This window comes from Triturus cristatus, chromosome 8, assembly GCF_964204655.1.
Source record: "Triturus cristatus chromosome 8, aTriCri1.1, whole genome shotgun sequence".
In the NCBI taxonomy this organism is placed as follows: domain Eukaryota; kingdom Metazoa; phylum Chordata; class Amphibia; order Caudata; family Salamandridae; genus Triturus; species Triturus cristatus.
Window position 1 is genome coordinate 1,380,129,108 of NC_140591.1, and position 14,631 is coordinate 1,380,143,738.

The window sequence follows — 14,631 nt, forward strand, 5'->3', positions numbered from 1 at the left end:
TACTTCCTATTATGCGAGATCGTGGGACCTGATTGGTCCGCTCTGAATGAGCAACACGTTGCAGTCTGGGATATGCAGTCCTCAATATATCCTCTGATGGATGCCCTCTGTAATGTATGCTCTGATAAAGCCCTCAGTGAGCCCTGGGATATGCGACTGCTCTAAATCCAAGATCTGTGCTCCACAATTGAGTCCCGTATCATCGAGCTCTGTGGCCCCCTGTTTCTGGGATGGTGCCTGCTCGGCGGCAGGACGGCCGCCAAATACATCACGCTCCGTGGGGTGTCCCAACAGTAGAGCAGCACTCGAGACCACAGACCGTTTATTCCCCATAAAGCCTTTATTGGTACGAGCAGTTCACACAATCCAGTCCATTAAAAAGCGGACCAATGAGGTCCCACGATCTCGCATAATAGGAAGTAGCAGTCCTCCATGCCTTCTCTCGACCGCTTCTGCCTCTGAGAAAGAGTTGATCTAAAACGCGTCAGGCAGCGGTCGGCTGCTTTTTAATGGACTGGATTGTGTGAACTGCTCGTACCAATAAAGGCTTTATGGGGAATAAGCGGTCTGTGGTCTCGAGTGCTGCTCTACTGTTGGGACACCCCACGGAGCGTGATGTATTTGGCGATATATATATTTGCATATTTCCTCACGAAGGAGAAAGGTGAGCCGCACTCGTAGCGTTACTTGTTAATTGGTATTTATTTCATTTGTGTATCAGCATGGCAATCCGGACGCGTTTCGTTCTGCTTAGAACTTTCTCAAAGGCAGCCAACACCATACACACCGCTGCTGCTCCCACGTTGATGTCCATTTTGCTTTCACATCCTCCAGTGGATCCTTTTGTAAGTGCATTCTGGGACATGTGGTTCGGCTTGCGGTGCGTAACTCTTACCCTCCAGTGGGCGGTGTTTTTTTCTTTGCTGTTACACGGCTTTTCTTTTCAATTGGACTTAATTATTCCTAAACAGTAGTTCGCTATCCCCTCAACAAGCCCATTTTCAAGGCTAGTAAGGGATCCAATACCGGAGAAAGTCTTCGGCGGCACCGCATTGCCCTATGACGTTTTCACGAGCTACAGATGAGGTCCAAGGCGGGCACTGATGGCGCTCGTGGTGGTGCGTCGCTCTTCGGTGGGACCAAACCGATATTATATTTGCATATTTCCTCACGAAGGAGAAAGGTGAGCCGCACTCGTAGCGTTACTTGTTAATTGGTATTTATTTCATTTGTGTATCAGCATGGCAATCCTGACTCGTTTCGTTCTGCTTAGAACTTTCTCAAAGGCAGCCAACACCATACACACCGCTGCTGCTCCCACGTTGATGTCCATTTTGCTTTCACATCCTCCAGTGGATCCTTTTGTAAGTGCATTCTGGGACATGTGGTTCGGCTTGCGGTGCGTAACTCTTACCCTCCAGTGGGCGGTATTTTTTTCTTTGCGGTTACACGGCTTTTCTTTTCAATTTGACTTTATTATTCCTAAACAGTAGTTCGCTACCCCCTCAACAAGCCCATTTTCAAGGCTAGTAAGGGATCCAATACCGGAGAAAGTCTTCGGCGGCACCGCATTGCCCTATGACGTTTTCACGAGCTACAGATGAGGTTCAAGGCGGGCACTGATGGCGCTCGTGGTGGTGCGTCGCTCTTCGGTGGGACCAAACCGATACTATATTTGCACATTTCCTCACGAAGGAGAAAGGTGAGCCGCAATTTATATATATAAATTTAATTTATTTATACATATAAATATATGCATTTATAATTTCATATATATATTTGTATATATTTAAATTCACTTAAAAAACCATTGGTTTCACACATGTTATAGTTAGCTGGACATTTCACTCGTGAAAAACCATTGAAATTCCCCCGTTATAGTTAGTGCAGGCAACTATAACTCAAGCGACCGCAATCCTCTGCTGATGACGTCAGATATTACATCACTGTATTTAGACACTTATTTACCCATGTCTTCTTCCATTAATCTTTAGCTATACATATATTACAAATATTTATTTTTCAGAAAGACACATATGTAATCAGTGATGTAATATCTGACGTCATCAGCAGAGGATTGCGGTCGCGTGAGTTATAGTTGCCTGCACTAACTATAACGGGGGAATTTCATTGGTTTTTTACGAGGGAAATGTCCAGCTAACTATAACATGTGTGAAACCTATGTTTTTTTAAGTGAATTTGCAAGGTTTTTTTAAATGCTAATTCCTAACTATAACGTGTGTGAAACCTATGGTAAGTGAATTTGTACGTTTTTTTTTTAAAAGGAATATGCTACTTACCAGTATGCATCTGTTCTTGGCATGTAGAGCTGCAGAGTTGTACACTTAGCATAGATCGCCATCTGGTGTTGGGCCCGGATGTTTGCAGTTTGTTTTTGTTCTTTGGACAGTCTTTGGAAGTCACGAGTTCGGTGACTCCTCCTTCGGTCCGTACTGCGCATGGGCTTCGGCTCCATCCTCAGATTGTTTTTCGCCAACAGGGAAATGATAGAGCGTAGTAATAACAGTGAGAAACCCATGTGTGTTGTATCTAAATAAGATGGACTGGAACGGATACAGGTAGCCGGGGAGGCGGGTGGGCGTGTACAACTCTGCAGCTCTACATGCCAAGAACAGATGCATACTGGTAAGTAGCATATTCCGTTCGAGGCATATGAGCTGCAGATTAGCTTAGATTATATAGCAGTACCCAACCTTAGCGGCGACCACCGGTATCCGTTGCAGCGGTTTGAAAAAGTGTCTTTAGTACAGCCTGGCCCACACTAGCTTGCTGCTTGGAATGCACGTCTACACAGTAATGTTTTGTGAAGGTGTGCGGTGTTGACCATGTGGCTGCCTTGCAGATGTCATCTAAGGGTATGTTCCCTAGAAAAGCCATAGAAGCCCCTAACTTTCTAGTAGAGTGGGCTTTAGGTGGAACAGATCATGTTCTTTTTGCCTTTTGATAGCAAATTTGTATGCACTTTACAATCCACCTAGCTATCCCTGATTTAGAGATGGGGTTGCCTTTATGTGGTGGAGAGAAGGAAACAAACTATTGTTTAGTTTTCCTGAAAGGTTGTTTCCTCTGTATGTAGTACAGTAAAGCCCTCTTAACATCTAGTGTGTGTAGGGCCCTTTCTGCAACAGATTGAGGTTGCGAGAAAAAGACAGGTAATTCCACCGATTGATTGAGATGGAAGGGGGACATGACCTTGGGCAGAAACTTTGGATTTGTACGAAGTATCACCTTGCTGTGATGTATTTGTAAGAAAGGTTCCTGTATAGTGAACGCTTGTATTTCACCAACCCTTCTAAGGGAAGTGATAGCTACGAGGAAAGCTGTTTTCCAGGTGAGGAACTGTAGCTCGCATTTATGCAGTGGTTCGAAGGGCGGACCCATTAGCCTTGTAAGAACTACATTTAGATTCCATACAGGGGAAGGTGGTGCCCTGGGAGGAATTACTCGTTTAGGACCTTCCATAAAGGCTTTAATAGCGGGCACTCTGAACAGTGATAAATGCTGTCTGTTTTGTAGATAAGCAGCAATCGCTGCTAGGTGTAGGCGTATGGAAGAATATGCCAGGTTACACCTGTGAAGATGGAGCAGATAGCATATGATGTGCTGTATGGATGCATCTAAAGGGTTGATTGTATTGTTATAGCAGTAAACCACAAATCTCTTCCACTTTGCGGCATAGCATGATCGAGTGGTAGGACGTCTGGCTTCCTTGATAATGTTCATGCAATCAGGGGGAAGGTTAAGGGACCCAAATTCTAAGATTTCAGGAGCCAGATCGCAAGGTTGAGCTGAGCTGGGTCCGGGTGCCTGATTTCTCCATGGTTCTGAGTTAGGAGGCATGGGGACAGGTGCAGTTTTTGATGTGGTACCACTGAAAGCTGTAGTAGTGTGGTGTACCACGGCTGCCTGGCCCATGTTGGAGCTATCAGAATGAGTGTGAGGGAGTGCTGTTGTAGCTTCCTTACCACTAATGGAATTAGTGGGAGAGGTGGAAAGGCGTATGCAAATTTGCCTGACCAGTTCATCCATATCGGATTGCCTTTGGACAATGGGTGTGGGTATCTGGCGGCGAAGCTTGGGCATTTTTGGTTTTCGTGGGTGGCGAAGAGGTCTATTTGAGGATGCCCCCACTTTTGGAAGAATGGGCGAAGAACCTGTGGATGCAGTTCCCATTCGTGTAGTTGTTGCGTTTGTCTGCTGAGCAGATCTGCCATGGTGTTTTGTACGCCTGGAACATGCTGTGCCAGGAGAAAGATGTTTTGAGGAATTGCCCATCTCCATATGCTCTGGGGTAAGCGGGAGAGCTGGGGAGAGTGTGTCCCCCCCTGTTTTTGGATATAATACATTGCAGTCATATTGTCTGTGCGAATGAGGACTGCTTTGGCCAAAATCTGTTTTTGAAAAGATTTTAGGGCTAGAAAGATCGCCAAGAGCTCCAGATGGTTGATGTGGAGCGACTTTTGCTGTGGCGTCCATAGACCTTGCATTGTGAGGTGTAAGAGGTGCGCTCCCCAGCCGGAGAGCGATGCGTCCGCTGTTAGAATCACCTGAAGAACCGGGTCCAGGAACGGCCGCCCTTTGGAAAGGTTTGTGGTGTTCCACCACTGCAGAGAGTGATGGGTGCGGCCGTCCACCAACACCAGATCCGTCAGCTGACCCTGGGCCTGGTTCCACTGTTGTGCTAGGCACTCTTGGAGTGGACGCATGTGGAGTCTTGCATGGGGCACTATGAAAATGCAAGATGCCATCATTCCTATGAGCTTCATAAACACTCTTGCTGGAAGAGAGTGTTGAGGAAGGAACGTTTGGCGCAAGGCTTGTATGCTTGCGATTCTTGCTGAGCTTGGATAGGCAATACCTTTGGAGGTGTCTATAGTGGCCCCGAGATATTGCTTTGTGTGAGATGGTAGGAGGTGGGACTTTTGGTAGTTCACCGTGAAGCCTAGCTGGTGGAGCAGTTGAATGGTGCTGTTGGTATGTTGCACTGTGAGAAAGTGCCATCTTTCTTGCATGGTATGCCCCCACTTTTCGCTAAATTGCTGAATGTACTTCGATTGAGTGTACCCTGGGTTCCTGCCAATGAGGTGCCCAGGGCCTATGTTCCTTCCTTAAACCACACAAACTCCAAATTGGCAAACCCTAGCCACATGTCAGCCCATAGTAAATGGTACCCTAGGTACCCAGGGCCCTGTGGCCAGGGAAGGCCTCTAAGGGCTGCAGCACTCATTGTGCCACCCTCAGAGGCCCTGTACCCTTACACACACACTGCCCTTGCAGGCTGAGTGTCTGGGGGCAGGACAAAACAAAGAGTCGACATGGCACACATCCCTGTGTACCATGCCCATCACCTACACTGCCAAGGCATATGTCAGCAACCCCTCTAGCTGGGTGCATTACGCCTATGGTGTGGGCACAGGAGCAGGAGCCCTGTGCCCCTACAGTACCCGGGTCCATTCCTGGGCACTGTAAGTGCAGTGCTGTCATAGAAGAGTACATGGTGCTGAGAGCTTGTCAAACACGAGCTCCACAGCACCAAATTGGCAACACTGAAGCCTGGGAAGTTTGATATCAAACTTCTCAGCACATTGAACCCACACTGATGCCAGTGTAGGATTTAATGTACTAAGCACCCCAGAGGGCATCTTAGAGATGCCCCCTTACAGCTAACTTGCAATCCACGTCTGCTCTGAGGCTGCCCAGGCTGCCACACAGCAGACACGTTGCTGGACCCCTGGGTGGGAGAGCCCCGGCTCTCCCGGGCCTGCAACAATGCACATCCTGGGTGAGGTGAGAAATCTCCTCCCCCAGGATGAGCAAAGGGAAGCTTCAAAGGCAGGCCGCCATTTGGAGTTTCCCCAGGCCACTGCAACCCCCCCCACTCTGGCGGGAAGCTTGGCCGGAAACCCCATACAAGGACAGGGGATGTGCCAGCCTGCCCACCCCACCCCTCAGGTGGGGGAGGCGAGGTGAAGCACATCTCCGGGCTCTCGCCATCTTGAAGATGGGAGGCCCTACCCTATCAGGATTAGGCTACTGCCCCCCTCCCACAGGAGAGAGGCAGGGTAGGGGGTGTACCCACCCCAGGACAAGGACCCATTGGTCCCTGGTCTTCACCTACCTGTAACGCCCCTAAATCTAGTATTTAGGGGAACCCTGAACCTTCCTTCCTCAGATTCCAGATAGAAAACTACAAGAAGAGCAAGAAGAACAAGGACCTGCTCTGCAGCTGCTAAAAAGAGAAGAAGACACCAACTGCTTTGGCCCCAGCCCTACCGGCCTGTCGACTCTCGAACCTGCACCAGCGCGGCATCTCTCGTGGCCAGCAACCTCACCAACCCCAGAGGACCTGGCTACCTTTTGGCTCTAAGCCCCTGGGACTCCCATGAGTAGAGGCTCTACTCAAGAAACCTATTTTTAACCCCTGGCAGCAGCCCGGAACCGCGGACCCAACACACTCTGCACCAGCCAAGCCTGGCCAGTGCCGGAGTGGACAAAGACCCTGAGGACGACCCCACGGCGAATGTGACCCAGAGTCCGGCACCCAAGGACCCCCCTCGACATCCCGGAAGAAGCCTGCAGCCTCAGAACCGAGTGCCACCCCAACCGCGATCAACCAGAGGGTAAGATTCCCGACGTCAAAAGGCACCCCTGCACCCGGCGCCCTGCGGCCCCCTGTGCCCAATCCCGGGGTACCCACCTAACCTACAACTACCCAACTTACCCCTCGAAGTGGTGGTGGCACCGGCAACATCCTCGTCCCCGAGCCTGCAGCCTTTTTCCAAACCGGAACATTCCCATTGATTTCCATTGAGCGCCCGAAGGCTCAAAAGCACCCTGCACCCAGCCGCCCGAGTGGCCCTGGCCGTGCACTCTCTACACTAACCTACTTCCCCACTTGCCCTGAGTAAGTGACCAGGAGCCCAGCTCCCACAGCCGCGTGGCTTGCCAGACAGCAGCCACCAACCAAGGCCCCCCTATCCCTCATAGGATAACATTGGGCCTAACTCTCTCTGCACCCGGCCGTCCTGAAACCGCTGAGGGTGAACCAACTGTACCTACCTGACACTGGGGGACCCCTGAGTCTATGCCCGGAATTTCAACTCTGCCAGTCGAGTACTTACCCTTAAACCGCTAACTTCATTTTCCTCATAGGGTAACATTGACTGGCTTTTTCTTCAAAAATCTTCGAAGTGTGAACTTTTCAAAACTGCAAATATTCACCAAAAATCAGCCAAGTGACAAAAACGAATTTACTCACCTGCTCCTAGGTGAGCTCCCAGTGCTGGATCTTGGTGCCCAGCCCTGACTCTGAAAAGTGACCACAACTATATTTACCTCTAACTCATTTTTCTCCCATAGGAAACCATTGTCTGCTTTTCTGTGAAATTTCTTCTAAGTGTCTATTTTTGCAAATTTGAAATATTCTTTTAAAATCGTACTATTTCTGCAAACGAAATTACTTACCTGTTTTTGATAAGGACCCCAGTCCTGGGTCTAGGTACCCAGTCCTGGATTACTAAAGTAACGACAAAGTACTCTACCTGCAATTTGAATTTTTTGCCATAGAGATCCATTGAATGTTTTCTTTGAAATATTTTCTAAGTGCTAACTTTTGAAATAGCTAAATATTATTTAAAAATCATTACAGTTATTAAGTCGACTTTCATCACTTGATTCTGAATACTGACCCAAGGCTGGATCTAGGAGCCAGACCTGGAATTCCAAAAGTAATCTGAAAAGTAATTTATTACAAATAGCCTGAATTTACCATTGAGCTCAATGCATTGTTATGTTTAGGAAATAGGATTGTTTATTGCAACCAACTGTGACTGTTTACACAAATTTATTGCTTAAGACAAAAGTATTTATATTCAACCTCTCATTCTGAGAAAGTATATTTTTACCCCCTTTGTGGTTCTAAAAATAAAACTAGCATATATTTTATATATATAAACCATTGGCCTGGAGTTCAGTTATTGAGTGTGTGAAACCATTTGCTGACTGAGTGTGTACAATAAATGCTTTACACTGTCCTCTGGTACTGCCTTACTGCTCGACCAAGCTACCACTTTGGAGAGTAAGGTCATACCTAACTTTGACCTCTATCAGCCTCTGGGGGACTGTGGACTCTGTACACCCTGTACCTATTAGGGAACAGTATATACAGAGCCACTTTCTCACATGCACACATTGGTTGTAGGACGCAGCTTTTATGAGCCAGTCGTCTAAGTAAGGGAAGACGTGAATATGTTGACGTCTGAGGTGTGCTGCTACAACTGCTAGGCATTTGGTAAACACCCGTGGTGCGGTGGTGACCCCGAAGGGGAGAACTGTGAACTGGTAATGTTGACCGTCCACCACAAACCTGAGGTACTTTCTGTGGGAAGGGTGTATTGGAATGTGAAAGTATGCGTCTTTCAGATCCAAGGTAGTAAGAAAGTCTCCCTGGCAGAGGAGCGGGAGGACTTGTTGTAGAGTGACCATGTGGAAATGGTCTGAATGTATGTATGCATTTAGAGGCCGGAGGTCCAGAATGGGCCTCAGGGTCCCGTCTTTCTTCGGTATTAGGAAATACAGAGAGTAGACCCCTAGATTTTGCTGATTGACGGGGACCTGCTCTATAGCGTGTTTTTGGAGGAGGGAGAGCACCTCCTGTTTGAGCAGTGTGGAATGGTCTTGAGACATTGGACGGTGCCTTGGTGGGATATTGGGTGGGGTAGATGTTAGCTCGAGACAGTACCCTGACCGAATAACTTGGGTCACCCATTTGTCCGATGTTATGGATTCCCATGCGTGGATAAAGTGTTGTAGTCTGCCCCCGACCGGAGTGGGATGGTCTGGGGGGAGCGGAGGGAAGTCATTGTGCGGGCGGGGTGGCAGAACGGGTGGTGTTAGTTTTGCCCCTGCCCTTATTGTTGTTGCCTCTGTAACCACCCCTTTGATAGCCCTTTGAAAAGGTATTTTGAGGAGGGGATTTGTAGAAGGTAGAGGCGCTATCGGTGGAGTAGCCTCTGCCTGTGCCACGAAAGGAGGAGCGTCGAAAGGAGCGTTTAGGGGTTTGTGATTGCAATGCCCCCATAGACTTTGCTGTGTCTGTGTCCTTTTTCATTTTTTCTAATGCTTCGTCTACCTTTGGCCTGAAGAGATTTTGTTGGTCAAAGGGGTGATTTAGTATGGATGCCTGGACTTCAGGCTTGAACCCTGAGATCCTGAGCCAGGCATGACGACGAAGCAGGACACTAGTATTTATGGCTCTAGAAGCAGTGTCGGCTGCATCGAGGGCACATTTAATGGAGGTGTTAGTAATTAACTTACCCTCCTGTATCAGGTCATAAGCTTTGCGTTTTTCTGGGAGGTGCTGTATAAGAGCCTCAAGCTCATCGCAATGTGCTCTGTCATAGTGCGCAAGCAGCGCTTGTGTATTTGCAATGCGCCAAATGTTCGCGGCTTGTGAGGCGGTGCGTTTGCCAGACGCGTCTAGAAGTTTAGATTCCTTATCTGGCGGTGGGGCCTCTCCTGAGGACTGGGAGTTAGACCGCTTTCTAGCTGTGGACACAACTAGGGAATCTAAGGGAGCAGGGCCCTTAATGTATGTAGGGTCTGTGGGTGCCGCTTTATAATTTTTTTCTATTCTAGGGTTTAAGACCCTGGCCCTGACAGGGTCTTTGAACACCTCTGTAGCATGCTTGGTGACACCCTTAAGCATGGGCAAGATAGCTGTGGACTTGTCCTGAATATCGAATGTATCCAGTAAGAAGTCGTCTTCCACTGGTACACTATGCATCTCCACCCCATGGTAGTGTGCTGCTCTCTGCACTAAGTGGTGAAACCCTAATGAGTCCTCTGGGGGAGGCGGCCTGGATGGGTATAGGTCGTCCTGAGGCACATCTGGTATGTCAGGGTTTTGGTAATCTTCCCATGGGTCTGGGGTCCCCGGTGGAGTGGGGTCCATGGGGGCGTCCGCCGGGTCATAATCTGGATCCCCGTAATCCGGATCTGGGGACGGGGTCGGGGAATGATGAGGCAAAGGTGGCGGAGACCTGGGAGGGGGAGGGGGTGGAAGAGGTGGTAGTGGGGAGGGCACTCTGAGAGGAGAAGTAGCAGAGTCCTTCCGCTTGGGTGGTGGAGGAGGAGCCGGTGTGTCAAGACGTCTTTTCTTGACAACTAAAGTCAATAGCCCAGTCTTTGGATCCTTAAATAAGGTCTTTTGTAAAGGATCTGGTGTAAAGAGGTCCAGTGGCACCGAATCGTCCGTTGGCGCCAATGTTTTCGGAGCTGAGGATTTTGATGGTTTGTCTGCGCCATGCTTTTTTGGAACCTCCGGTTTTTTCGGCGTCCAAGTATTTTTCGGCGCCGGAGCGTCGGTGCCGAGGGATTTGTGTTTTGTCGGCACCGAGAGTCCAGGCTTCGGCACCGGTGGCTTCGGAGTCGAGCTGGGCGTCACTTTCTTCGGTGCCGGACGGTGTTTGTCGGCACCAGGCGTCGGCTGGCTCGAGCCCGAGCTGCCGTGAGACTTGTGAGGCTTCGACACCGGGCCCGAAGTGGGGTGATAGAAGCCGTGTGCTTGGTTTTACTCAGGCCTGCAGGCGAGGGTGTAACCTGAGTCTCTTTGGTTTTGGGCGCGGGGGTGGGAGGGGGTAGAGTACTCACGACCCTCTGCGCCGGTGTGATGTCCTCCACGTCGGAGTCGTCGGCCTCGTAAGCGCTGACGACGTCTTCCTCCTGCTCGGTGTGTTGTTGCCCCGAAGCTCCGGTGTCGTCTCCGAAGATGTCCGGTGGAGCCGCGGTTGATGAGTGCGCCATGGTGCGTCGAGCTCTTCGATCCCGGATGGTCTTTTGAGCGAAAAGACTTACAGGCGGGGCAGTCTCTAGCCTCGTGTTCTGGGGAGAGGCAAAGGTTACACACCTGATGGAGGTCGGTGTGGGGAAATTTAGACCCACATTTTGGGCACTTTTTGAACGGAGTCCTTTCCATCGGCCGGGACCGGAGTCGAGGAGGGCCCGAAGGCCGGTGCCGATGTGCGGAATGGAGAAAAGTGCCGCTTCGAGAGATGAAGATAGATGAAGAAACTCGAAGAACGAGGATTTTCCGTCGAGGCTGGAACCGTAGAAGTTCGAAGCCGGAGCACGAAGTATCACATCCGAGCTCGATGGCGGAAAAAAACAATCTGAGGATGGAGCCGAAGCCCATGCGCAGTACGGACCGAAGGAGGAGTCACCGAACTCGTGACTTCCAAAGACTGTCCAAAGAACAAAAACAAACTGCAAACATCCGGGCCCAACACCAGATGGCGATCTATGCTAAGTGGACAATCTGCAGCTCATATGCCTCGAACGCTAAGTTATGTATTTATTATGTTTTTATTTCAGGTTTTTCTTTGTGCGCGCACCGTGCGTGCACGGTGGGCGTCGCGCACCGTTCGCGAGCTGTGGGCGCTCGGTGCGCTTCGCGCACCAAGCACCCACGATGCGTGGTGCGTCCCGCGCTTTTTATAAAAAAAATAAAAAAAATGTTTTTTTCGACCTTGGGGGTCCTTCAGTGACCCCCTGACAAAGGCTAGGGGGTCAGGAACTGTCCACCCTGCCCCCTTTTCACGTTCTCCACCTTTGTTTTTCACTGCCTCAGACTGCGAGAGACAAAATGGCGGCCGACACTTCGATTTCGACCGATTCGAATGTTTACTGACATCTAACAACCAATCAGAATTGCGCTCGCCACCGTGCGAGCCTATAGATATGTATGTACTTTTAACTGCAATTTTCTCAGGAACTAATGAACAGATTGACTCCAGTTATGCAAAAGGCACATCCCTGACCTGAGGACTACCTCTTTGCCAAATTTAAAGTAATTCTGTTCAGCCGTTTGGGCTGTACCTTGGACTAAAGGTCCCTATGGAAAATTGCATGGGAAAAACGCGTTTTGGGACCCCCCTTTTTTCTCACCCCCGCTTGACGAATCCCCCCCCCCCCCCCCCCCGAGACTTTCAGGGTAGGAGCGGAGCAGAGCGCCCCACCTATTTTGAAAATTTTGCAAGGATTCATCAATCGGCGCCAAAGTTATTCCAAATAGAATGTTGCGGATTTCCTATGGAAACACGGTCCTAACTATAACTATCTACTGGCGACCGCCAGTAGATAATATAGGGTGATTAATTTATAGGCATATTATATATGTGCACATTTTTATATATAAAAATGTATATATATGCACATAAGTATGTATGCATATTTATAAAAATATGTATGCTTTCCAAGAAATGTGCAATGAGACAGATATATTAAGTGTATATTTGTGCATATATAAAAGCACAAATAAATGCATACAAATGCATATATATCTGCTTACAAATGCATATATATCAATAGATTTAGCAAAATGCACAAATTTACACCTATATATATCTGTATATATGGGCACATATCTATAAAAGCATACCAATTTAAAAATAGATCCATACTTACTGACAGGCATATATATATACAGCTATATTAAAAAAATTATGCACATATATATCGTTTGCAATGAAAAAAGTCTTACATTTCCAACAGTTTCAGCTATTGCCAGTTTAAATAACGATACCTTTTATTGATGTGGTTTAAAAACCTGCAAAAGGTGCGTAAACACGCACTTTGTACTTAGTCATTGCTTACAAAAAGCAAAGCTAGCAGTAACTGTGCCTCTTTTACTACCAGCCTTGCTTGTTGTAAGCAACAACTATAATTAGTGCGTGTTTACGCACTGCTTGCAGCCTTTCAAAACACATCAATAAAAGGCATTGCCATTTACAATGCCAATTGCTCAAAGTCTAGCAAATGCGAGACCTATTGCATTGCAAATGCTTGTTTAATTTTCCTGATGAGGGGCTGATGTCCCCACGATCTTGGAAAGATTCCACCATTTCCAAGTCTTGTTCTGCGTCGGAACAGTGTAGCGAGATGGGATTCTTTTTGGGCTGCGGACGCTTCATCTTGTTCGTCTCGCAGACCGAAGATATCTGGTGTGTTGCTGGCGTTTTTAAGCTGCATCTCTAGACAACACGCACATCGGTCGCGAAGAGTTTAGTTCGACCAGAAAGATTTACAAGCCTCACAAATAATTTCCTGATGATCGTGCAAGAGGCATAAGTTACAGACAGAGTGAAGATCTGTATGAGGATATTTGGAGTGTCACTGCAGACAAAAGCAAAACAGAGTGCGGCCCATTAGCAGCACATTTTCTTGAAGCGCTGTTAGAGTGGAAAATGATAAGAGTTGGGCGTGATCCGTAGGCCGAGGAAGCAAATCGGACGATCACGAACTGTGGAAATGTCTTGTTGCGGAATATAAACTACCCGATGGAAACAATACCGTCAAACTAGCTAACGGAACGGAGGCCGAAAACGTCCTCAAACCGGAGCGCAAAAATTACATCAGACGAAAAAAAATAATCTAACGATGGGGCCGATGCCCATGCACAGTGTTACCTAGGTGATGAGTGTCACAGCCTCGCGACTCGAAAATAATTCTTCGAAGAAAAACTAATTGTAATCATCCGAGCCGAACACTAGATGGTGGACTTGTGCAAAGCCTACGCATATGCAGCCACACATACCTTGAACATACATTTATGAGGAAACGTTAATAAATGGCAATAATTGGTTTTGCGCACAGGTATCATCTTTGAAATTGTGAATAATTAAATATTTCTGTTGCTTTGTGGGACCCCAGCAGACACTCATTTCCAATTTAGAAAATAGTTTATGCAAAAAAACATGCTAACCTGTAAACCAACTCCTACTCTAAGTATTTTTATATGGAAAAACATAATCAAACTTAAGGATTATGGCAGCTGGAGGGTCACAGAGGCAGTGTGCCTTTTCACTCCGAGCTGAATCCTACGACACTTGGCTTTTTGTGGGTTTTACTTGACTGAAAACTCAGTTGTGTTGCTTTTTTGCCTCCATCAGTGCCCAAGAGACTCTAGCTCCATTTTTCAACAACTAATTGAAGGTAGACGCCCTTTTAATCCAGTTAGTGTCACTCAGACGCTTTCTCAGAAACAAGCAATGAGTGACTACTTAACTATGCAGCCAAACATTTTCCTTTTGTCACCCTCTACGAATGTCAGTGCCTCATGTAACTGAAAAGAGACTTACCATGTTTAAAGACTACGACTTGGGTGTCCCCAACCTCTGACAGGTAAACGCTATCACAGTGTCCCATTTCTTCTGGCGTTGGTGCAGTCTGTAAAAACAGTGATTTAATTAGCCATAACATCCTAGACATGAAAAGCTACTTGTCACTGTGTAGTAACTTTTTACTGCATAAAAGTTTACTTTATATTTGTGCCAGAGTATTTTTTTCTGACGTGCTTGTCTAGCACAAGCAGGATATCTTGATCATCTCTCAGCACATCGGATCTTGGAACTGCTAGTAAAAAACAAGTTACTTACCTGTAACTTTGGTTCTCCAGTATTGGCAACTTTCATAGATTCCCATAGCTTGTATCATTCCCCGTCGTCGGAATGGGAGTCTCGGTACCCAAAATAACATAGCAGTAGGTACAAAAGAGAAAGAAAAAAGGCCTAGGCCTCATTCCCTTTTGTAGCATATCTACCTCTTTTTGTAAAA

The 14,631-nt window shown here is 47.7% G+C and overlaps 1 protein-coding gene across 3 annotated transcripts in view; it reads right to left on the minus strand.

Moving 5' to 3' along the window:
• CCT8 (chaperonin containing TCP1 subunit 8) overlaps positions 1–14,631 on the minus strand; it is a 123,502-nt gene that overhangs the window by 23,057 nt on the left and 85,814 nt on the right. For all 3 annotated transcript variants that reach the window (XM_085623090.1, XM_085623088.1, XM_085623089.1), the window contains exon 10: positions 14,157–14,244. In XM_085623090.1, coding sequence (XP_085479216.1) covers positions 14,157–14,244 — 88 coding nt within the window. The remainder of the gene's footprint in view (positions 1–14,156; positions 14,245–14,631) is intronic.